A 25856-nucleotide genomic window follows, 5' to 3' on the forward strand; every position below is an offset into this window, starting at 1 on the left:
GGAAGTAGATTTGGATTGGGGAAAGGGGATGTGGGTCGAGAGCGATACAAGGAAATGGTCAGAGAGAGCTTCATCTTTAATTGATATGGTTGGAATAGCAAGGTCACGAGAGATTACAAGGTCAAGGGGGTGGCCATGAAAATAGGTAGAGGAATTTACATGGAGGGAGAGATTAAGGGAGGACAGGAGGGTAGTGAACTCAGAGGAGAGAGAGCATGATTCATTGAGATGGAGGATGCATAGACTGAGGAAGGAAAGCAGTGAGGATATGACCTTGATAACATTTTTATCATACTTGGGTGGGTGGTAGAGAGAATTCTGAATGAGAGGTGAGGGGTGGAATAAGGTGAGATGTTCAAAAGATGAGAAAGTGCCGGAGGAGTAGGGGGACACACCAAGGCATGTCGGGGCAAGTGGTGGAAGGTATAGCCGGGAGAGGAGGCTTCGATTAAAGGTAATGTGTCATTATCAACCAGTCTTCATGTTGATTCAGAGGTACTTGAGCAAAATTCAACTTGGAGAAGTAAAATTAAAAACTGCAAATGCTGAGAATTTTTAAAAAACTATGCTGAAAATACATTAACCTGTCTTTTCTCTTTACAGATGTTGGCAGACATGCTATGCATTTCCAGCACATCTGCTTTTATTTCCATTTGGAAAACACATTGTTCTATAAATGGAATGCAGATTTTTTCCAGAACTTGCATGGATTGAGATGAATAATTACTCTCAGAATAAATAATTCACAAAGTAAGTGCATCACAGGATCATAGTTTCATTGCAATGTTTTACATTTCCAGAATATTTTTAGTATAGCTTATTATTAATACTCAGTGATCAAATAATAGCCGAGTTGTTATATAAAAATATGAAATGTTTTGCCAATTCTCAGTTTGGCTGGCTGATAGAATTTCCTCTCGTTAGAAAAGCAAATAACTTCCCTGCATCACAGTTTATAAATCAATCGTAACAGAAAATGCTTTGAGCATGCAAACAATAAAACCATTATGATAGTTAACAAAGGGTTACAGGGTTGAATTTCTCATTTCGGGTGCAGCTTTATCAGTATGCAAGTGAACTCAAGTGAATCCATTGTGTGTGTCTCAAGCAATTAACCAGACCAGGGCACTGTGAGCTAACACAAAACTTACAGCATCATTTTAGTTTCAGGAAACATGAGACAACTATTTTGAATCTGAGATAATTGCCTAAAACCTCACCATCGGCAATGTTTTCTGTGTTTAACATAGTTACATTTTACCTAAAAAAAAGTAGGAATCCTTGCAGACGGAAGACCACTATTCCCGATCGCTCAAGCACAGAATTGTACTTGCATTAGCAGATGCCAAGAAATCTAGGCTTTGTTGACCTTCCCGCTCAACTGGAGTAAGATGTGAAATCTATAGAGGCAGGAACTAAAAATAATGTGGTATGAATATTTTTTTTAGTTTTATGAAGTGACAAAATTTTACTCTGAATACACCATCAGAAACTATTGTAGGTGTGGACAAACAATTGACAAAAAAAAATTTAACATTTTAATAAGGGCCAGAGTGAAATTTCCAGCAGTACTGTGGAGCATTTCACAAAATATGTAACACATTTGAAAGGTTTGCATTCAACTACAGCAATTCTCTTAATCCTGTACAAACCAATCAATTGTCTCTAAAATTAGGTGCCAACTGAATGTACAACACTTGAGTGAATTGCGCACAGAAGGTAAACACTCACAGCCATGGAAAGGATTTGTTACATGTGTCACAAACCAAAAAATCAACTTCATTCCAATTATAAGCTAAATAGTTTATACAGTGTATTATCTAAAGTCAATACACTGGGGGATGGGGAGAATTGAGCTCCGAGCTCTGTAGCGGCCGTTCTTTAGGCACTATGTGACTTACGAACACTCAAAAATGGAAAATGGCGTCTGAGATGCGTGCACACACTGCCAACAGGAAGTGCGCGGACACAGTCTTGGAAAAGGGTTTGCACGTGCCCACCTAACTACCGCCGGCTGCATGCAGAGCAGCCAAATTGTGAAGGCAGTGTTCAACGCTGAGTTGATGCCATGTCTGCCATTTTTGAATGCCACATTTCAGCCCTCTGAACTTCGCACAGTTGAACATGACATTAAATTGCATGAAGGATCAACCACCAGCGATACTTAAAGGGATCATGAACTATTTACAGGTTCTTTGCTGGATGATTTCTTCTGGCTGCTGGTGCAATTGCACGCATTTCTGAGATAGGACGGCAGGGGTGTGCTCCATGGAGCCACTGCTCCTCTCCCAGGGTGAAGCCTCAGCAATCCTATAAATCTTTTGGAGAACAGATTGATGGACTGCTGTGGGACCCTGGAAACCCCTTTGAATAGTGGTATCCAGAGTCATGATGGCAGCAGTCTGCTATTCCACTACAGCATTCAGACTTTTGATGGAAGCTGTTTGTGCTGCAATGGAAGCTGTAACATCAGCCATCAGATACTGTACAGGGTGGGTTCCACAGGTCTTTTGATGGAGCCAACCACCCCTTCCATGTTGGAATGGCTGGGCTCCAAGCTCTGCGCAAAGCCCTGTGCCAAGTTGGTGCTGGAATCCTCCATGCTCCTTGACATTGACCCTGAATTTGCTGTCGGATGTTTCCGACCAGCAAAAAATCTACAAACTTATCTGATGGTCCCGGAGGTTCAGACACTTGCGCTCCTGGGCCTCTACGTGCAGGCCTGTGTAGAAGCCCACATATCCCAAGAGTGCATGCGATTTACAGGCACCCTTGGGATCACGTGGGCCGGCCCAACCAATGAAAGAAGGGGGATTGTTAACAACAAGCACTTAGCAAAGATATTGGCTGAGAATTTGCGGTCAGCGGCAAAGCAAAGGCATTCGCCACTGGCCCCGAAGGCTGCACTCAGATCTCACGATCTCTGTGGCAAGAAGCTTGCCTTTTTCAACATGCAGTTGAGATCAGTGCAGTGTAGTGGGAATTCCATAGCACAAGCTGTTGCAACATCAACAAGCTGTCTAAGCAGCCAATCCCATTGCAGAATTGCCACAGACAGAACTAGGAAGTGAAGAAGTTGCTTTTATTCGGACTTTTAAAAAAATGTCTATTGGCCCCCTAACAGTAGCTACACTGCTGGATGGAATATAAATCAAAAAATAAGGGAGGCTTGTAAAAAAAGGAACAGCAATAATTATGGGCGACTTTAACCTTCATATTGATTGGATAAAACAAATTGGCCACGGTAGCTCCTAGGAAGAGTTCATAAGAGTGTATCCGGGATAATTTCCTTGAACAGTAAGTTGCGGAACCAACCAGGGAGCAGGCCCTCTTAGATCTGGTACTGTGTAATGAGACAGGGTTAATAAACGATCTCCTAGTAAAAGATTCTGTAGGAATGAGTGACCATAACATGGTTGAATTTCAAATTCAGTTGGAGGGTGAGAAAGTTGGATCTCAAACCAGTGACATAAGCTTAAACAATGGAAACTACAAAGGAATGAAGGCAGAGTTGGCTAAAGTGGACTGGAGAAATAGATTAAAGTATGGGACGGTTGATGTGCAGTGGCAGATATTTAAGGAGATATTTCATAACGCTCAATAAAAATATATTCCAATGAAAAGGAAAGACTGTAAGAGAAGGGATAACCATCCGTGGCTAACTATGGAAATAAGGGATGGTATCAAACTGAAAACAAGGGCATTCAAAGTGGCCAAGACTAGTGGGAGGCCAGAGGACTGGGAAACTTTTAAGCCAGCAAAGAATGACTAAAAAAAAAAGAGAGAGAAGGAAAATAGATTATGAAAGCAAACTAGCACGAAATATAAAAACAGATAGTAAGAGTTTCTACAGGTACATAAAATGGAAAAGAGTGGCTAAAGTAAATGCTGGTCCCTTAGAGGATGAGAGTGGGGAATTAATAATGGGGAACAGGGAAATGGCAGAGACTTTGAACAAATATTTTGGATCGGTCTTCAAGGTAGAAGACACCAAAACATCCAAATAGTGGATAATCAAGGGGCTATAGGGAGGGAGGAACTTAATACAATCACCATCACTAAAGAATTAGTACTCGGTAAAATAATGGGACTAAAGGCGGACAAGTCCTCTGGATCCAACGGCTTGTATCCTAGTGTGAATGTTTAAAAATGTATAGAGACATTGAAGTTGAGAACGTGAGAATTGTATAGGGACAGTATAAGCTAACAAAGAATTCATGGAGGAATAGCCATGACATCTCAGACTCGAGACTGCGAAATGTTACAACACTAACACATATTGAAACAAAACCCACAGCTTGCAGAAAAACCTCAAGGTCTTATTAAATCATGTTAATAACCTGAAACATTAACAGGAGGTCTTTGTTTAAAATCAGACCATACTTAGATCGGCTTATGAGTGGACAAAGGGAAAGAGAGATCAAAGAGGATAGGCTGAACTAGGATGTCACTCATATTGTATCTTGTTATCTTTTTCCGAAAATGTATAACAGTCGTGCCTTTACAATGTAACGTCACCTTGTCCGTAGGAAGTGTGTACGCTCTATCAAGAGAGTATTCCTTCTGTCTGATAAGGTCCCCGATCGGGATTTGCTTTTTAAATAAAAGCTTGCTTTGTTTAAAGCACAATCGGTATTCGACTCAGTGATTTCACTGAACCAGATTGAGGTAAAAGAATCCAGTTATCAACACTAGCAACTTAAAAGAAGTGGCTGCAGAGATAGTGGATGCATTGGAGGTCCCAGCGGATTGGAAAACCACAAATGTAATAGCCCTATTTAAAAAAGAAAGCAGACAGAAAGCAAGAAACTATAGACCAGTTAGCCTAACATCTGTCGTTGGGAAAATGCTGGAATCCATTATTAAGGAAACAATAGCAGGACATTTGGAAAAGCATGATTCGATCAAGCAGTATCAACATGGTTTTATGAAAGGAAAATAGTGTTTGACAAATCTACGGGAGTTCTTTGAGGATGTAATGAGCAGGGTGGATAAGGGGGAAACCAGTGGTTTTAGTGTATTTGGATTTCCAGAAGGCATTCAAATAAGGTGCCACATAAAAGGTTACTACACAAGATAAAATTTCATGATGTTGAGGGGTAATATATTAACATGGATAGAGGATTGGCTAACTAACAGAAAACAGAGAGTCAGGATAAATGGATCATTTTCCAGTTGGTAAATAGTGACTAGTGGGGTGACACAGGGATCGGTGCTGGGGCCTCAACTATTTACAATCTATATTAATGACTTGGATGAAGGGACCGAGTGTAATGTAGCCATGTTTGCTGATGATACAAAGATGGGTGGCAAAGCAAATTGTGAGGAGGACACAAGAAATCTGCAAAGGGATATGGGCAGGCTAACTGAATGGGCAAAAAATTGCCAGATGGAGTATAATGTGGGAAAATGTGAGGTTATCCACTTTGGCCGAAAAAATTGAAAAGCAGATTACAATTTAAATGGAGAAAAATTGCAAAGTGTTGCAGTACAGAGGGACCTGGGGGTCCTTGTACATGAAACACAAAAAGTTAGTATGCAGGTACAGCAAGTAATCAGGAAGGCAAATGGAATGTTGGCCTTTATTGCAAGGGGGATAGAGTATAAAAGCAGAGAAGTCCTGCTACAACTGTACAGGGTATTGGTGAGGCCACACCTGGAGTACTGCGTACAGTTTTAGTCACCATATTTAAAGAAGGATATGCTTGCATTGGAGGCTGTTCAAAGAAGTTTCACTAGGTTGATTCCGGAGATGAGGGGGTTGACATGAAGATAGGTTGTGTAGGTTGGGCCTACACTCGTTGGAGTTCAGAAGAATGGGAGGTGATCTTATCGAAACATATTAAGATAATGAGGGGGCTCGACAAGGTGGATGCAGAGAGGATATTTCCACACATAGCAGAAACTAAAACTAGGGGACATAGATTTAGAATAAGGGGCCACCCATTTAAAACTGAGATGAGGAGGAATTGCTTCTCTCGGAGGGTTGTAAATCTATGGAATGCTCTGTCCCAGAGAGCTGTGGAGGCTGGGTCATTGAATATATTTAAAGAGGAGATAGACAGATTTTTGAGCGATATGGGAATAAAGGGTTATGGGGAACAGGCAGGGAAGTGCAGCTGAGCCCAAGATCAGATCAGCCATTAACTTATTAAATGGCGGAGCAGGCTCAAGGGGCCAAATGGCCTACTCCTGCTCCTATTTCTTATGTTCTTATAAAACAAAGATGGGGGACTCTCACATGGGGGAAAGGTAAACCTGAAATAATGAACAAAGTTTAAAAAAAAAATTTTTTTCCCCCAAGTTTCTTAAAAAATGCAATTTTAAAATTAATAGAAAAATTTGACTCCATAACATTTAAATTCATTTTTCAGGGCCATGAAGTTTGTTTCACAGCTGTTAAAACCCCAGTTACATCTAATCCAACAAGGTTATTCGGGTATTTAACAGCAATATTACTGCGGAAAAGCCCAAGTTTTCATCTGTTTCACTAATTGCAGACGATGGCAGAGAGGGTGGGGCCACAGTGTCGGAGCAGTGATTTCAGGATTTTCACGTTTAGATGTGCATACGCTACATCCTGAAGTTGGGGGCAGTTTCAAAGGGGCAACAACGACAAATGTTATTCGTTCGCTATTATTACCCACCACAAGTTCCGGGCCACAAACTTTAGGAGGAGGTATTATTGCTGACAATTTATTGCATCTTCTCTCCAGCACTGCCCCCCCCCCCCCCATACTTTTCTACATAAAATATGTAAATACTTGCACTGTTTATAATGTATTTACTTGCAGTTTTCCCTATTCTCTATCCTTCCGCTCAACTATCATGCACATTCCTTAGACAAAAGTGCTAAAAAGAACAGAGGTCTCCCAGTGTTATCAGTGGTGAGTGGTTCTAGGGGGACTTGTCTCCCTGTTTGAAATGAACTTGATTGCTCCTCAGTCCAACTCAACTGTGGCACCTAAAATCTTGAACAAGGCATATTGAGAAAACAGGCTGAAAAATTGTGGGCATGAAATCCCAGCCTCACCGGGTCCGTACGGAATGTATACGGACCTGGGCGAGGCCCTGGAAAAGCCGGTTTTCGGGGCACAATGCGCATGTTGCAAAAACCAGCTTTTCCGATCTGTCAAATCAAACGCATCTCGGCAGCCAGGACATTCGCGCAGGTGAGATTGGGCTATTTGCCCATCTCATGTCCTTGGAACTTTTATGCCTGGTAAAAGCAGGCGTTTGGCCTACTTTTACCAGTATAATAGTTTTAACACATAAAAATTAAATTTAAACCTGTCATGTATGTAGACCATGTATACTAATTGTATAGTCATATAAGGTGTGCTACCAGAGGGCACTGCGTTGGGAGACCTGAGGGTCACCCGCATAGGTGTGCAGGGCCCAGTGTAAAAGGCTGCCCACCATGCTTGTGCCTCACTCTGGAGTTACAATAAATGGGACTAAGGTCACAACAGCTCAAGTACAATGTTAGACCTCGTGGAGTCATTCATAAGAGTATTAAAGACATAACAAAACCCACATTTTTGAAGCAAAATCCCTGTCTATTAAGGCAAGTTTATTTTAAACCCTATTAAAACACTTTTTTTTAAAAATCCAAAATATATTTTTTTCCCAAAACATTTAATTAACTTTAATTTCAATTAATTTTAAATATGAGGTGTTTTTTTTGAATTTATTATGTTGTGTTTGGATGTTTTAGGGGGTTATTCTCATTGATAGTAATGGGAACTCGTAAAATCGGAGTTCCCATTATTATCAATGAGAATCCTGTACCGTGATTGGTTGTCCAGGCCCACGTGACTCCAGCTTCTCTGTCCGTACCTCGAGGATGGGGGCACGCTGCGATGCGCGGGAAAAGAAAGTCGTTGACCGGAATCGAAGGCACCACAGGGACCACCAGATACTTTCGCAAAAAAATTTCAGATCAGAGGCGTTCGTCCGAAGGAAGCCTCCGATTGGAATTTCAGGGCCTGCGTTCTGCTACTTCACAGCATAACATGGTGGAGCCCCAATAATTTGTCCTGCAATCATTTATTTTTAATTTCAAGCAAATATTTCACAACTGCTGGTAATTAGTTCTTAAAAAGGACATAATTGTTCATGTTTCCACAATAAAAATAGGAAATGCTGGTAGAGTATGTCTATCATCATAGGTAAAGAGAAAAGACAGATTAGCAATTTGAGTATATAGTCGGCACCCAAAATGTTAGCCCATCCTTTCTCTCCACAAATCTTAAAGGATCTTAATGCATTTCCAGCATTTTTGTTTTTTATTTCAATTGCTAGAATCTGTAGTTTCTTTTTTTAATATCTTGCAGTTGCCTTACCTGGGAACACGAGTCAGCATGTACACGCACACAAAGCTAAAATTAAATTAACATGTCTTCAACGGGCATGGACAATTATTAGCAGAAAGTGTGGCCCAGCAACAGAATAAAAGAAACTCTACTATAATCATAGTGTTGCTGTTCCAACACACAAATATCATTAATACTCACAGGTTGTCCTTTGTACCAAAGCGGATTGAACTTTTCCTTCGATCGAAGGCTGAAAGAGGCATTCATGTCCACATCATACATACGATTGCCAATCACACCATGAGATTCCGGATATAGCCCCTGAAATTGAAATGAATGGCACAAGTTTATTTTGGTGTTTGCTTAGCAAAAGCGGAGATTTAATAGAGGTGTTTAAAATCGTGAAGGATTTAGATAGAGGCGACATGAGGAAATTTTTTTTTTTTTTTTTTTTAAAAAAAGCATCGAGTGGTTAGGATTTCGAATGCACTGCCTGAAAGCGTGGTGGATACAGATTCAATGATAGCCATCAAAAAGGAATTGGATAAATACTTGAAGGAGAAAATGTTGCAGGGATATGGAGAAAGAGCGGCAGAGTGGGACTAACTGGATTGCTCTTCAAAAGAGCCAGGGCAGACTCAATAGGGCAAATGACCTCCTTCTGGGCTGTACTGTTCGAAGCTTATATTTCAATTGACATATTAATGGGATAAGAAATTGGATTATACCTCACCCGCTGTACAGGAGCCCAAGGGTCTAATATGGAGAGTGCCGCGCACGCAATTCATTCCTCACCGGAAGTCCGCCACATTGTTAAAGTCAACTGCATAGGCGTCCAGGTATCTTGCCTGAAACAGGCGTAGATCCCTTTGCATATGTCTATTTGTGGCCTTTTTCCAAAATTTGTTTGCAACTGACCGCAGTCTGCACCATGAAAGGAAAGTATTTTTTTATTATTTTTGCATAACTTATTGTGGAGCTGGCAGGAGCAGTGGTATTCCTTTTGGCTCCACATTAAATTGGAGGGCAGCTGCCAGCCATTGTTTACCTCCACCCACCCCCCTTCCCCTCCTGGACTCCCCTAACAATTCAACCAGCGTCCAAGCCGGCTGACCTTGGTGATTTCTTGGACTGGTGAGTTGCCTCAGTTGCCTGCAGCTGACAAATGAGGCTGTCGGACCAATATCCCATATTCCTGCCTCATTAGGCATATGCAATATACGCAGCACCAGAATCGCAGCCCAATTCAAGAGTGATCCAATTTCTAAAACAATCGGCTGGATTTTCAGAGGTTTGTTGTTTTCGCGGCGAAAACAGATGGGGCGGAACAGTTACTGCCCGGGTAACGTTTACGTTGTGGAGAAATTCTTGCCATCTGGGCCCTGCGCCAGGGGCACAGCACAAAGGGAGATTTTGTACAACTTTCGTGGCGCAAAAATGGGAACCTCGCCAACTAAAGAGCAGGGCCGGGAGCATTCCGAAAGAGGCCTGGTGAGGGGAAAAGAAAAAAAAACACAAAAACAATCAATAATCATTGCCCACGCCACCAAAACACAAATCGTTACAACAAAAGAACAGAACACTGGAACTTACCTTTTTTGCAGTTTATCCACCTCATTGCCCGGTACCGGCAGGGCTGGACCGCTGTGTTCTCCCTGGCGGTCATCGCGGGGCACGTTTCAGGCTGTACAGTCCGGGTGCGAGCCGAAACTACTGCCGGTGTCACAACGAGAGGTGTTGCACACCTGGTGCAGCTCCTCCCAGCGGTGCTCTAAGCGCCGCCACAAAACCCAACTGGAGGATCAACACCGAACACAAAAGACCTCACCGCCCCATTTCTCACCGCGAAGGATCAAAACCCGGCGAAACCCAGAGCGCAAATGACCCAAAAATCCAGCCCAATGAGTCTAATTGTATAAAATGTGTACATTGCTAATCTGATTACATTACAGTTCACATAATTATCGTACATCACCCACAACTCTCGGCAATTTCAGGTGTTTTGACCATTCGTGAAGTCAGTTACGTTCTTGATACTGCAGCAAAGTACTGCAATCCTAGAAATTACAGATACTCGGTAAATGAAGCCTGTTCTAGTCGAGAGTGGATACAAAGGTCTGGCCAGTTTACTTATAAAATTGACAAAGGCATCATAATACAGATGGCATTCACAATAAAAATATCAGTATCATAATTAACATTGCTGTTTACAGGAAAAACTAAGATAGCAACACTGAGGAATAAGATGTGTGTGAAAGGTGAAACGGTGAAGTAGATAGAAATAGAATATAGTACAAAAGGCGACAGTTTTCACTTTGTACTCAGTGATTGCACAAAGTATGTCCATGTGGAGTCCTGTGTAATATTCTGTCAAAGTTGACACAATATTCATATCATATTTTAAGCATTTAAAAATATTTAAACTTCTTAAACTGAAACTTCAAAAAATATTTTAGCTTTATTTTAAATATAATGTTCAATACAAGTTAGTGGTGACTCTTATTTTATGCTACAATTGCAATGTTCCTATTATATTAGCAGCTCTTTCAATATCAACAGCTATGTATAAACACACAAACCTCCTTACAGAAATTACCAGTGACTGAACCAAAGAACAATGTGACAGAAACCTACTCTAATAAATTAAACCCCTAAAGCCTACTGTTTTTTCATTAACAGAAAAGAGAGCAAGAGAAAAAGGAATAAAAGAGAGATCAAGACAGACTTGCTTTTCTATACCACATCACATTTCTCATACATTTTTCCAAGTGCTTCACATTAATGAGTTACTTTTGAATTGCCGTGACTGAAAGAGGCCAGAAAATTAAAAACAAATTAAAAATTTTTTTAAAAGTCATGGATGATTGATGGCCCATTTCCCCAGAGTGCTGGAAATTTGATTTCGCTGTTTCAGTCACACATGCACTGCCTCCAGGTCCCGCTGTTCAGACATACTGTCCAAGCTCTGACTCAGAGGCAAGCCATTATTCTGTACATGCTTAAATTGTTAACCGAATATTAAATCTGGTGTAATACCAACTGGGCTTCTTTTTGTAAATATAAGAAAATGCTGAATAAGCTTCTGAGCCATTTCCACAGCAAATTGAGAGCAATCATTTTCAGCAATTCGCCAGCTAAGACGTGCCTGTGGCTTTTAAAGGAACAAAGCATTTATTATCATGGAGGAAAGCAGACAAGTGTGCCATTTACTGGAACAAGCCCACTCCATGCGAGGCAAAGGCAGCTATCCCAGATCAGCAGATTGGGCCTATACTCATTGGAGTTTAGAAGAATGAGGTGATCTTATTGAAACATAAGACACTGAGGGAGGTCGACAAGATAGATGCAGAGAGGATGTTTCCATGCGTGAGGAAATCTCGAACTCAGGGGCATGTTTCAGAATAAGGAGTCGCCCATTTAGAACTGAAATGAGGAGGAATTTCTTCTCTTGTAAATCGATGGAATTCTCTGCCCCAGAGAGCTGTGGAGGCTGGGTCATTGAATATATTTAAGGTGGAGATAAACTGATTTTTGAACGATAAGGAAGTGAAGAACTATGGGGAGCGGGCAGGGAAGTGGAGCTGAGCCCAAGATCAGATGGCCAAATGGCCTACTCCTGCTACTATTTCTTATGTTCTTATTTATGGTGCACTGAACTTCCACATTAACACTGAGGGAGCTGCTGCTCTCCTGCACCTATGCTGTAAACTAAACTACACAAAACGAAGAAGAATTTAAAATGAAAAAATCTTGCCCTTTAAATTCATGGCTAGTACAAACTAACTTTTTGCACTACTTAAAATTTAGTCCCATTAATCCTTGGGGAATGCAGTAAACAAAATGGCCTAGAAATTCGATTAGGCCAGGAAGCAGCCAGTGCCACCGTGGGTCGAAGTTAATGACCGCCCTCAAAAAGAACGCTGGCAGCACTGCTATTTTGGTGCTGCCTACTGATTTAAATTAGCAGTGCAGAAAACCTACCGTTTAATGCGCTGTAGCATGGCCGTAGCATCCCTGGAGCAAGTCACCGTTCTCTTAAAGCTAGGCTGTCATTTTAGAAAGCAGTGTTGAGCCCTTAAAGGGGATCTGCCTTCTAAAATGAAAGGAAATTAATAGGCAGACTTTGGCCCTTAGAACTAAAGTGCCTTCTTAAAAAAAAAGTTAAAAATAATTCCCAAATGGCAGTCTTCAGCTCTTAAAGCTGAACTGTCTTCTGCACGTTAAAGAAAATGGTAAAAAGTGCTTCAGCACAAACACAAATGGCTCAACAGGCCAGGGAAGGGACACCCAGGGGGTCTCACGCAGCACTCCAGCTTTGTGCAGGGGTCAACACTGCAAGAAAGGTCCTCTACCCACAGGGACCAGGAGGCCCGCCCAAAAGAACGATGTGGGACCAGATCACGAGGCCATCGCTGCCATTAGTGTAGCCTCCATGACCTGACTCCAGCGTCCAAAGAAGTTTCATGACCTCAAACAAGTGGTCACGGTCAGTGAATGCATTTCATAAGCAGTCTCCTACAACTCCACCACTAGTCTCACAGACTGATCATTGCCGACTCCCCCCACCCCATCATTCGCCTACCAACAATCTGTGCCAAACATGAGGCACACCTCACATTCCTAGCTTCACCTCACCCCCTTGGAGGAGACGGTCCTGTGCTTTCTTGACAGGAGCATGGCTGAGCCCTTGACCAGCAGCGAGGCTGAAAGGATACAAGATGGTGATAACCTCATACGGTAGCTCTGCTAATAAAGGATGAGATCAGTGGGTTAGAGAGAAAAAAAATTGTCTCAGAAGATCAAGATGTTGAATCAGTTTGGGTGGAAATAAGGAATAATAAGGGGGAAAAAAGGTGGGCATAGTCTATAGGCCCCCCCAACAGTAGCTACACTGTTAGACGGAGTATAAATCAAGAAATAATAGAGGCTTGTAAAAAAGGAACGGCAATAATCATGGGCGACTTTAGCCTTTATATTGATTGGACAAAACAAATTGGCCAGGGTAGCCGTGAGGAAGAGTTCATAAGAGTGCATCCTTAAACAGTACGTTGCAGAACCAACCAGGGAGCAGACTACATTAGATCTGGTACTGTGTAATGAGACAGGATTAATAAACAATCTCCAAGTAAAGGATCTTACAGGAATGAGTGATCATAGTGTAGTTGAATTTCAAATTCAGTTGGAGGGAGAAAGATGGATCTCAAACCAGTGTCCTAAGCTTAAAGAAAGGAGACTACAAAGGTATGAAGGCAGAGTTGACTAAAGTGGACTGGGAAAATAGATTAAAGAGTGGGATGGATGATGAGCAATGACAAGCATTTAAGGAGATATTTCATAACTCTCAACAAAAATATATACCAATGAGAAGGAAAGAATGTAAAAGAAGGGATAACAATCCGTGGCTAACTATGGAAATAAAGGATGGTATCAAATTGAAAACAAAAGCACACCAAGTGGCCAAGACCAGCAGGAGGCCAGGGGATTGGGAAACTTTTAAAAGCCAGCAAAGAACAGCTAAAAAAATAATAAGGGGCGGGGGCGGGGGGGAGAAGGAGGGAAGATAGATTATGAAAGTAAACTAGCACGAAATATTAAACCAGATGGTAAGAGTTTCTACAGGTACATAAAAAGGAAAAGTGGCTGAAGTAAATGTTGCTCCCTGAGAGGATGACACTGGGGAATTAATAATTGGGAACAGGAAATGGCAGAGATTCGAACAAATATTTTGTATCGGTCTTCAAGGTAGAAGTCACTAAAAACATCCCAATAGTGAATAATCAAGGGGCTATAGGGAGGGAGGAACTAAAATCAATCACTAAAGTAGTAGCACTCGGTAAAATAATGGGACTAAAGGCGGTCACATCCCCTGGACCTGATGACTTGCATCCTAGGGTCTTAAAAGATGTGGCTTAGAGATAGTGGATGCATTGGTTGTAATCTATCAAAATTCCCTGGATTCTAGGGAGGTTCCAGCGGATTGGAAAACTGTAAATGTAATGCCCATATTTTAAAAATGAGGCAGACAGAAAGCAGGAAATTATAGACCAGTTAGCCTAACATCTGTCATTGGTAAAATGCTGGAGTCCATTATTAAGGAAGCAGTAGCAGGACATTTGGAAAAGCATAATTCAGTCAAGCCGAGTCAGCATGGTTTTATGAAAGGGAAATCATGTTTGACAAATTTGCTGGAGTTCTTCGAGGATGTAACGAGCAGGGTGGATAAGGGGGAACCAGTGCATATGGTGTATTTGGATTTCCAGAAGGCATTCGACAAGGTGCCACATAAAAGGTTACTGTACAAGATAAAAGTTCACAGGATTGGGGGAAATATATTAGCATGGATGAAGGGACCGAGTGTCATGTAGCCATGTTTACTGATGATACAAAGATGGGAGGGAATGTAAATTGTGAGGATGACACAAAAAATCTGCAAAGGGATATAGACAGGCTAAGTGAGTGGGCAAAAATTTGGCAGATGGAGTATAATGTGGGAAAATGTGAGGTTATCCACTTTGGCAGAAAAAATAGAAAAGTAAATTACTATTTAAATGGAGAAAAATTGCAAAGTGCTGCAGTACAGAGAGACCTGGGGGTATTGTGCATGAAACACAAAGTTAGTATGCAGTTACAACAAGTAATCAGGAAGGCAATAGAATGTTGGACTTTACTGCAAGGGGGATGGAGTATAAAAGCAGGGAAGTCCTGCTACAACTGTACAGAGTATTGGTGAGGCCACAGCTAGATTACGGTGTTCAGTTTTTTTCTCTGTATTTAAGGAAGGATATACTTGCATTGGAGGCGGTTCAAAGAAGGTTCACTAGGTTGATTCTGCAGATGATGGGGCTGACTTATGAAGATATGTTGAGTAGGTTGGGCCTGTACTCATTGGAGTTCAGAAGGATGATACGTGAGCTTATCAAAACATGCAAGATAATGATGGGTCTCAACAAGGTGGATGCAGAGAGGATATTTCCACTCAGGAACTAAAACTCGGGGACATAGTCTCAGAATAAGGGGCCGCCCATTTAAAACTGAGATGAGGAGGAATTTCTTCTGAGGGTTGTAAATCTGTGGGATTTCTCTGCCCCAGCGAGCTGTGGAGGCTGAGTCACTAAATATATTTAAGGCGGAGGTAGACAGATTTTTGAGCAATAATGGAATAAAAGGGTTATGGGGAGCGGGCAGGGAACACAAGAACATAAGAAATAGAAGGAGTAGGCCATTTGGCCCCTCGAGCCTGCTCCGCCATTCAATAAGATCATGGCTGATCTGATCATGGACTCAGCTCCACTTCCCTGCCCGCTCCCCATAACCCTCGACAGCCTTATCACTCAAAAATCTGTCTATCTGTGCATGCCAGAAGAGAGTTGGCTGCCATTTTTTTTCTACAAAACAGGCCTTAACTGCCAGCGCTAAACCATCAGATTTTTAGGCCAGTAAGCCTCAACACCATCTACTGTAACCAAGCCGAGCGTATTGGAGAATTTATGTAGATCAAAAAAGTTTATTTAAATGTTATATTTTATTAATATCTTGTATTTTGTCCAAACTACTTAGTATTTGATTTTTAGTTAAATATGTATTAGTGGATCGCTCATGGTGTTGTTCGCAGACTAAAGGAGTTGGTCGAGATGCTTGTGTGATAGCACCAGTTCTTTGAAGCTAGGCACAGGTGAAATGTGAAGGAGGTTAGTGCCAAGGCTAAAAGAGAGAATGAATGCTAGCTTTGGGATGTGTTGGTACATAAGAAATAGGAGCAGTAGGAGGACATTTGGCCCCTCGAGCCTGCTCCGCCATTCAACAAGATCATGGCTGACTTGATCTTGGCCTCAATTTCACTGCCCTGCCTGCTCCCCAGAACCCTTGACATCCTTACTCAAAAATCTGTCTATCAACACCTTAAACATATTCAATGACCCAGCTTCCACATCACTCTGGGGTAGAGAATTCCAAAGGTTCATGACTTGGAGAAGAAATTCCTCATTTCTGTTTTAAATGGGCGACCGCTTATTCTGAAACTATGCCTCCTACTTCGAGATTCCACCACAAAGGGAAACATCCTCTCTGTCTCTACCCTGTTAAGCCCCCTCAGAATCTTATGTTTTAATAAGATCACAATTCATTCTTCTAAACTCCAATGAGTATAGGCCCAACCGGCTCAACCTTTCATAAGACAACCCCTTCATCTCAGGAATCAACCTAGTGAACCTTCTCTGAACTGCCTCCAATACAAGTATATCCCTCTTTAAAGGAGACCAAAACTGCATGCCGTACTCCAGGTGCGGCCTCACCAATACCCTGTACAGTTGTAGCAGTACTTCCCTACCTTTATACTCCATCCCCCTTGCAATAAAAGGCCAACATTCCATTTGCCTTCCTGATTACTTGCTCTACCTGCATGCTAAACTTTTCTGTTTCATGTACAAGAACCCCCAGATCCCTCTGTACCTCAGCATTTTGCAATCTCTCCCAATTTAAAGTATAATTAGATTTTTTATTTTTCCTACCAAAATGGATAACCTCATTTTCCCACATTATATTCCAACTGCCAAATTTTTGCCCAATCATTTATGCTATCTCTATCACTTTGCAGATTCTTTGCGGCTTCCACACAACTTGCTTTCGAACCTATCTTTGTATCATCAGCTAATTTGGCTATATTACATTCGGTCTCTTCATCTAAGTCATTAATATAGATTGTAAATAGTTGAGGCCCCAGCACTGATCCCTGTGGCACCCCACTAGTTACAGTTTGCCAACCTGAAAATAGTGTGCTGACGTGGATTGAGAACTGGTTGTCAGACAGGAAGCAAAGAGTAGGAGTAAACGGGTACTTTTCAGAATGGCAGGCAGTGACTAGTGGAGTGCCGCAAGGTTCTGTGCTGGGGCCCCAGCTGTTTACATTGTACATTAATGATTTAGACGAGGGGATTAAATGCAGTATCTCCAAATTTGCGGATGATACTAAGTTGGGTGGCAGTGTGAGCTGCGAGGAGGATGCTATTAGGCTGCAGAGTGACTTGGATAGGTTAGGTGAGTGGGCAAATGCATGGCAGATGAAGTATAATGTGGATAAATGTGAGGTTATCCACTTTGGTGGTAAAAACAGAGAGACAGACTATTATCTGAATGGTGACAGATTAGGAAAAGGGAAGGTGCAACGAGACCTGGGTGTCATGGTACATCAGTCATTGAAGGTTGGCATGCAGGTACAGCAGGCGGTTAAGAAAGCAAATGGCATGTTGGCCTTCATAGCGAGGGGATTTGAATACAGGGGCAGGGAGGTGTTGCTACAGTTGTACAGGGCCTTGGTGAGGCCACACCTGGAGTATTGTGTACAGTTTTGGTCTCCTAACTTGAGGAAGGACATTCTTGCTATTGAGGGAGTGCAGCGAAGGTTCACCAGACTGATTCCCGGGATGGCGGGACTGACCTATCAAGAAAGATTGGATCAATTGGGCTTGTATTCACTGGAGTTCAGAAGAATGAGAGGGGACCTCATAGAAACGTTTAAAATTCTGACGGGTTTAGACAGGTTAGATGCAGAAAGAATGTTCCCAATGTTGGGGAGGTCCAGAACCAGGGGTCACAGTCTGAGGATAAGGGGTAAGCCATTTAGGACCGAGATGAGGAGAAACTTCTTCACCCAGAGAGTGGTGAACCTGTGGAATTCTCTACCACAGAAAGTAGTTGAGGCCAATTCACTAAATATATTCAAAAGGGAGTTAGATGAAGTCCTTACTACTCGGGGGATCAAGGGTTATGGCGAGAAAGCAGGAAGGGGGTACTGAAGTTTCATGTTCAGCCATGAACTCATTGAATGGCGGTGCAGGCTAGAAGGGCTGAATGGCCTGCTCCTGCACCTATTTTCTATGTTTCTAACCCATTTATCCCGGCTCTGTTTTCTGTTAGCCAATCCTCTATCTATGCCAATATATTACCCCCAACCCAGTGTGCTCTTAGCTTGTGCAGAAACCTTTTATGTGGCACCTTATTGAATGCCTTCTGGAAATCCAAATACACGACATCTACTGCTTCCCCTTTATCCACTCTGTTTGTTACATCCTCAAAAAACTCCAGCAAAGTTGTCAAACATGACTTCCCTTTCAAAGAAACATGACGACTCTGCTTGACTGTGTTATGATTTTCTAAATGTCCTGCGACTACTTCCTTAATAATGGACGCCAGCATTTTCCCAATGACCAATGTTAGGCTAACTGGTCTATAGTTTCTTGCTTTCTGTCTCCCTCCTGTCCTGGTGTGCAAAATTAAAGCACATGGTATTGGGGGTAATGTATTGACGTGGATAGAGAACTGGTTGGCAGACAGGAAGCAGAGAGTCGGGATAAACGGGTCCTTTTCAGAATGGGGTGCCGCAGGGCTCAGTGCTGGGACACCAGTTATTTACAATATACATCAATGATTTAGATGAAGGAATTGAGTGTAATATCTCCAAGTTTGCAAATGACACTAAGTTAGGTGGCAGTGTGAGCTGTGAAGAGGATGCTAAGAGGCTGCAGGGTGACTAGGACAGGTTTGGGGAGTGGGCAAATGCATGGCAGATGCAGTAGAAAGTGGATAAACGTGAGGTTATCCACTTTGGTGGCAAAAACATGAAGGCAGAATATTATCTGAATGGCAGATTAGGAAAAGGGGAGGTGCAATGAGACCTGGGTGTCATGGTACATCAGTCATTGAAAGTTGGCATGCAGATATAGCAGGCAGTAAAGAAAGCAAACGGCATGCTGGCCATCATAGCTTGGGGATTTGAATATAGGAGCAGGGAGGTCTTACTGCAGTTGTACAGGGCCTTGGTGAGGCCTCACCTGGAATATTGTGTTCAGTTTTGGTCTCCTAATCTGAGGAAGGACATTCTTGCTATTGAGGGAGTGCAGCGAAGGTTCACCAGACTGATTCCCGGGATGGCAGGACTGACATATGAGAAGAGACTGGATCGACTGGGCCTGTATTCACTGGAGTTTAGAAGAATGAGAGGGGATCTCATAGAAACATATAAAATTCAGATGGGACTGGACAGGTTAGATGCAGGAAGAATGTTCCCAATGTTGGGGAAGTCCAGAATCAGGGGTCACAGTCTAAGGATAAGGGGTAAGCCAGTTAGGACCAAGATGAGGAGAAACTTCTTCACTCAGAGCGTTGTTAACCTGTGGAATTCCCGACTGCAGAGAGTTAGTTGTTGATGCCAGTTCATTGGATATATTCAAGTGGGAGTTAGATATGGAACTTATGGCTAAAGGGATCAAGGGGTATGGAGAGAAAGCAGGAAAGGGGTACTGAGGTGAATGATCAGCCATGATCTTATTGAATGGTGGTGCAGGCTCGAAGGGCCGAATGGCGTACTCCTGCACCTATTTTCTATGTTTCTATGTAAATAGGGGTGTTACATTTGCGGTTTTCCAATCAGCTGGGACCTCTCCAGACTCCAGGGAATTATGGTGGATTACAACCAATGCATTCACTATCTCTGCAGCCACTTCTTTTAAGACCCTAGGATGCAGGCCATCAGGTCCAGGGGACTTGTCCGCCTTTAGTCCCATTAGCTTGCCTAGTACTTTTTCTCTAGTGATAGTGATTGTTTTAAGTTCGCCCCTCCCAATAGCCCCCGATTATCAATTATTGGGATGATTTTAGTGTCTTCTACCGTGAAGACCGATACAAAATATTTGTTCAAAGTCTCTGCCATTTTTCGGTTTCCCATTATTAATTCCCCAGTCTCATCCTCCAAGGGACCAATGTTTACTTTAGCTACTCTCTTCGTTTTTATATACTTGTAGAAGCTCTTACTGTCTGTTTTATATTTCTTGCTAATTTGCACTCAAACTATCTTCTCTCGCTTTATTTTTTTTAATCATCCTTTGCTGGTTTCTAAAAATGTCCCAATCCTCTGGCCTTCTGCTATTCGACACATTGTCTGCCTTTGTTTTCAATTTGATACCATCCTTTACTTCATTAGTTAGCCATGGATTGTTCATCCTTCCCTTAGAGAATCTTTCTTTCTCACTGGAATATATCTATATATCTTTGCTGAGAGTTATGAAATATTTCCTGAAGTGTTTGTCATTGTTTAGCTACTATCTTCCCCTTTAATCTATTTTCCCGGTCCACTTTAGCCAATTCTGCATTCATACCTTTGTAATTGCCTTTATTTAAGTTCAGGACACTAGTTTGAGACCTAGCTTGCTGACCCACAAATTGAATTTGAAATTCTACTATGTTATGATCACTCTTCCCAAGAGGATCCTTTACTATGAAATCATTCATTAATCCAGTCTCATTACACATTATCAGATCTAAAATAGTCTGCTCCCTGGTTGGTTCCACAATGTATTGTTCTAAGAAACCATCCCGAATACACTCTATGAACTCTTCCTCAAGGCTACCATTGCCAACTTGATGAGCCCAATCAATAAGAAGATTAAAATCACCCATGATTATTGCCTGATCTTTCTTACAAGCATCCATTATTTCCTGATTTATACTCTGTCCTACAATGTAGCTGCTGTTAGGGGGCCGATAGATACTCCCACCAGTGACTTCTTTCCATTATTATTTCTTATCTGATTCTACATTTTGGTCTTCTGTGCCAATATCATTTCTTGCTACTGCACTGATCCCATCCTTTATTAACAGAGCTACCCCACCTCCTTTTCCTTTCTGCACATCCTTCCGAATTGTCAAATCCCCCTGAATATTTAGTTCCCAGCCTTGGTCACCTTGCAATTATGTCTCGCTAATGGCTATCAGATCATACCCATTTATTTCTATTTGAGCCATCAATTCATTTATCTTATGAAATGCAGCGTGCATTCAGGCGAAGAGCTTTTAATTTTGTCTTTTTACCATTTTTCCCTACTCTGATCCCACTTTCTGATGCATTCATGTTTATACGTTCTGTCCCTCCTGTCACACTCTGGTTATCATCATCATCATCATAGGCAGTCCCTCGGAATCGAGGAAGACTTGCTTCCATTCCTGAAGAAAGTTCTTTGGTGGCTGAACAGTCTGATACGAGCGCCACAGACTCTGTCACAGGTGGGACAGATAGTCATTGAGGGAAGGGGTGGGAGAGACTGGTTTGACGCAGGTGCTTTCCGCTGCCTGCGCTTAATTTCTGCACGTTCTCGGTGTTGAGACTCAAGGTGCTCAGCGCCCTCCCGGAAGCACTTTCGCCACTTAGGGTGGTCTTTGGCCTGGGACTCTCAGGTGTCAGTGGGGATATTGCACTTTATCAGGGAGACTGAGGGTGTCTTTGAAACGTTTCCTCTGCCCACCTTTGGCTCGTTTGCCGTGAAGGAGTGGCCCTGGACAATGTCGACCACTTCCCATATCTCAGGAGCATCCTATCAACAAGAGCAGGCATCGACAACGAGATCCAACACTGCCTCCAGATTGCCAGTGCAGCCTTCGGCCGCCTGAGGAAGAGTGTTTGAAGACCAGGACCTCAAAACTGACACCAAGCTCATGGTCTACAGGGCTGTAGTAATACCTGCCCTCCTGTATGGCTCAGAGACATGGACCATGTACAGCAGACATCTCAAGTCGCTGGAGCAATATCACCAACGATATCTTCGCAAGATCCTACAAATCCCCTGGGAGGACTACCATCAGCGTCCTCATCCAGGCCGATATCCCCAGCATTGAAGCACTGACCACAATCAGCTCCACTGGGCAGGCCACATAGTTTGCATGCCAGACACGAGACTTCCAAAGCAAGTGCTCTGGTTATCATTCCCCCTATCGCTATCCTGCACTATTGCTTTCTCTTTTCTTTTTGACTTTTGTAAATTTCTGCTCACCCAATCCCTCCCTCCCACTATTTAGTTTAAACCCCTAGGTAGCAGGGCTGTGTATTCAGACACTGGCTGGTTTACTAAAGAAAGAAAATTAATTATTGGAAATTGAAGCCAGAGAGTGGAAAACAGATAGCCCCAGGAGTGGAGTATAGGTGGATGTGGAATAGGAGTACAGAGCAGGGGGTGGGGCTCCTTAAATCAAGTTTGATATCTGTGGAGCATTGGGCATCTCTACAATGTCATGTAAATGGAACTGCAAGTAATCTCTCTGCCACTTTATGCCTCGGAACACGATTGACAACTGTTTATCTCTTAGGTTGAACCTGCATATTAATAGTCACCAATTGAAGATCATTGTGTACAGTGAGGATAAGTTGGCTGCAAGTAAAACACAATACATTACATCTTTGGAAGCTGTGGGTCATGCTTCTTACCTCATTAAGCTTCTTCCGGAACGGAGTAATCATCCAAGGGGTTATTAAGGTGGCTTTTACTGCCAATGCCACCTCCCTCCAAGGGCAGAAGCAATTCCTTTCACCAACCTTCTCCACCGATTACCAGTCTGTCTCTCCTAAATCTCATCTCATGCAGCAAGACCTCAAGAACACTGACAGAAATATTGGCTGTTTGGTGCCTAAATAGTATCTTTTCACAACCCTGTGCAACTGCGCAGGAAGGTTGTTCGGGCATAGAATAGCCCATCAGAAATAGTGGTGCAAGCAGAACTCAAAGTAGCTAAGTATTTGAATGAGACAAAACAACTAGCTCTACAGAGAGCCAATACTGTGAACAGGCAAAATGTGCTGAAGGAGCTCCTTCTGTACTATAAAATTCTATTGGGGGTGAACTTTCAACTTGTGCCCAAAACAGGTAGCAAGTTGTCGGGTCGACCAGGTCACTTGACCGATGAGCTGCAAATCATTCTCAGGTTCATGCCTCATTTAAATTTGATGGGTGAGCGATCAGTACAAATAAAATGCAAGTAACACAAGATAAATGTAATTATATTTTATATTCTGATTATCTGGAATGATGATGCTAATGGCATATCTTTAAACGAAATGAAACGTCTTGTAGTTGAGACATTGTAATGTACCAAGATGATTTTCTCAACTTCAAAATGAGTTCCATTAGCATACATCTAATATCATGAAGAAACACATTTAACAGAACATACATCCAATATCATGGAACAACATAAACCTACTTACTGTGATAATGGAGTAGTGGTTAGGGAAAGTTTTGGTTGGGTACACTGGTATCATGTATGGAGTACGCACACCACAGGTCCCTGCCAAGAATCACGATAAATAGAATAAACATATTTGTCTACAGTCTGCTATATATCTCACTAAGTAAATGAATTGGTCAACATAAACCCAGATTTCAGAAAGACATTTGACACTGCCACACAAATCTCGAGTCCATGGAATCGATACCAATGTACTAGGGTGGATCAGCAATTGGCCAGTCGGTGGGCAGCATCGTGTTAAGTTGCATGTGGAGGTATCTGGGTATCAGTGGTGGATTACAATGGTCGGTGTTGGGATTGTCATTGTTTATCATTTTTACAAAATGACGTGGAGGATGGAATTATATTCAAGATGTCTAAATGGACAAATTACACCAAATTGGGAGTAGTAGCGCCCCACTCCTATGTTTCCAGTGGGGTTCCGTAGGGCTCAGTACTGGGTCCCTTGCTTTTTGTGGTATATATCAATGATCTAGATTTGAATATAGGGAGTATGATTAAGAAGTTTGCAGATGACACTAAAATTGGCTGTGTGGTTGATAATGAAGAAGAAAGTCATAGACTGCAGGAGGATATCAATCTACTGGTCAGGTGGGCAGAGCAGTGGCAAATGGAATTTAATCGGAGAAGTGTGAGTTAATGCACTTGGGAAGGCTAAAAAGGAAAGGGTATACACATTAAGCGGTAGGCCACTTAATAGTGTAGATGAATAAAGGGACCTTGGAATGCTTGTCCACAGATCTCTGAAATTAGCAGGCCACGTGGATAAGGTAGTTAAAGAAGGCATACGGAATGCTTGTCTTTATTGGTTGAGGCATAGAATAAGAGCAGGGAGGTTATGCTTAAATTGTATAATACTTTGGATAGGCCACAGCTGGAGTATTGCAATTCTGGTCGCCGTATTATAGGAAGGACGTGCTAGCACTAGAGAGGGTGCAAAGGACATTTACTAGGATGCTGCCTGGAATGGAGAATCTTAGTTATGAGGACAGATTGGATAGGCTGGGTTTGTTCTCATTGGAACAGAGGAGGTCAAGAGGAGACCTCATTGAGGTGTACAAAATATTAAGGGGCCTGGACATAGTGAATAGTAAGGGCCTATTTCCATTGGTGGAGGGGGCAATTACAAGGGGGCATAGTTTTAAGGTGGTTGGTAGAAGGTTCAAAGGGTATTTGAGGGGAGGCTTCTTCACGCAGAAGGTTGTGGGGGTCTGGAACTCACTGCCTGTAAGGGTGGTGGATGCGGAAACCCTCACCACTTTTAAAAAAGGTGCTTGGATGAGCACTCGAAGTGCCGTAATCTGCAGGGATACGGACCTAGAGCTGCTAAGTGGGATTAGACTGGATAACCTGTTGTTGGCTGGCGTGGATACGATGCTAAGTACTGCAGGGAATCAAATACAGCCAGGGTGATCCCCTGGATGGGTTGGAGAGGAATTTCCCAGGATTTCCCCCACCCCCCCAACCAATTGGTCTGAGTTTTTAATCTGGTTTTTGCCTCTCCCAGGAGGTCACATGGCTCCGGTTGGGGTGGAGTGTAGAATGTTTCAGTATAAGGGGTGTCGCAGTTGTGTGAGGCGGACTGGGTGTTCTTTACCTTTCCGCCATTGTTCATAGGTTTATATGTAACCTTCAGGGCTGCTGATCAAGGGCCGTGCGGCACTTTGTCGGCCGGCACGGACACGATGGGCCGAAATGGCCTCCTTTTGCGCTGTAGATTTCTAGGTTTCTATGTTTCAATTACAGTTAAAAAAGGAAATGGTAGGTTCCGACCTGCAGCTTCATTAACTATTAAACTCTGAAAAAAACTCTCAGAACACTTAACAGAAATACAAAAGTAAAATACTGATGCTGGAAATCTTAAATAAGAACAGAAGATGCTGGAAATACTCAGCAGGTCAGGTAGCATTTGTTGGGAGAGAAACAGAGTTAACATTTCAGGTCGATGAAATCTTGTCAGAATTGGAAAAATTTCAAGATATTACAGATTTTAATGCATAGGCAGGGAAAGGGGCAGATGGGAGGAAGGAACAAAAAAGGTAATGTCTGTGATAGAGTGGAATTCTACTATTCCCATTTACACCTCTTCTAGACTCATCTTTTGTTTCTTTACATGTCCCATTAACATCTCCTTTTGCTTTGTACTATCATACTTTTTTGCCATTTAATCACTCCTGCCTTCCACCCTATCACAGACCTTCCCTTTTGTTCTTTTCTCCCATCCCCCCCCTTTCCCTACCTCTGCACTTGCTTTTTCCAGTTCTGACAAAAGGTCATCGACCTGAAACGTTAACTCCGTTTCTCTCCCAACAGATGCTGCCTGACCTGCTGAGCATTTCCAGCATTTTCTGTTTTTATTTTACTTAACAGAAGTCAAGTTACCTTTGTGCCTTGAGGGGACACAGCATCATTTTAGCAGCTGAATAATATATTCTTTATTACATGATATAATATAGTCCTTATAAAGCAGAGCAT

The 25856-nt window shown here is 42.4% G+C and overlaps 1 protein-coding gene across 2 annotated transcripts in view; it reads right to left on the minus strand.

Moving 5' to 3' along the window:
- LOC139267240 (venom phosphodiesterase 2-like) overlaps positions 1-25856 on the minus strand; it is a 187795-nt gene that overhangs the window by 94266 nt on the left and 67673 nt on the right. For both annotated transcript variants that reach the window (XM_070885244.1, XM_070885243.1), the window contains exons 6-7: positions 23341-23420; positions 8517-8636 (exon numbers count right to left, since the gene is read on the minus strand). In XM_070885244.1, the coding sequence (XP_070741345.1) occupies positions 8517-8636; positions 23341-23420 (200 nt within the window). The remainder of the gene's footprint in view (positions 1-8516; positions 8637-23340; positions 23421-25856) is intronic.

This window comes from Pristiophorus japonicus, chromosome 7 (assembly GCF_044704955.1).
Source record: "Pristiophorus japonicus isolate sPriJap1 chromosome 7, sPriJap1.hap1, whole genome shotgun sequence".
Taxonomy (NCBI): Eukaryota; Metazoa; Chordata; class Chondrichthyes; family Pristiophoridae; genus Pristiophorus; species Pristiophorus japonicus.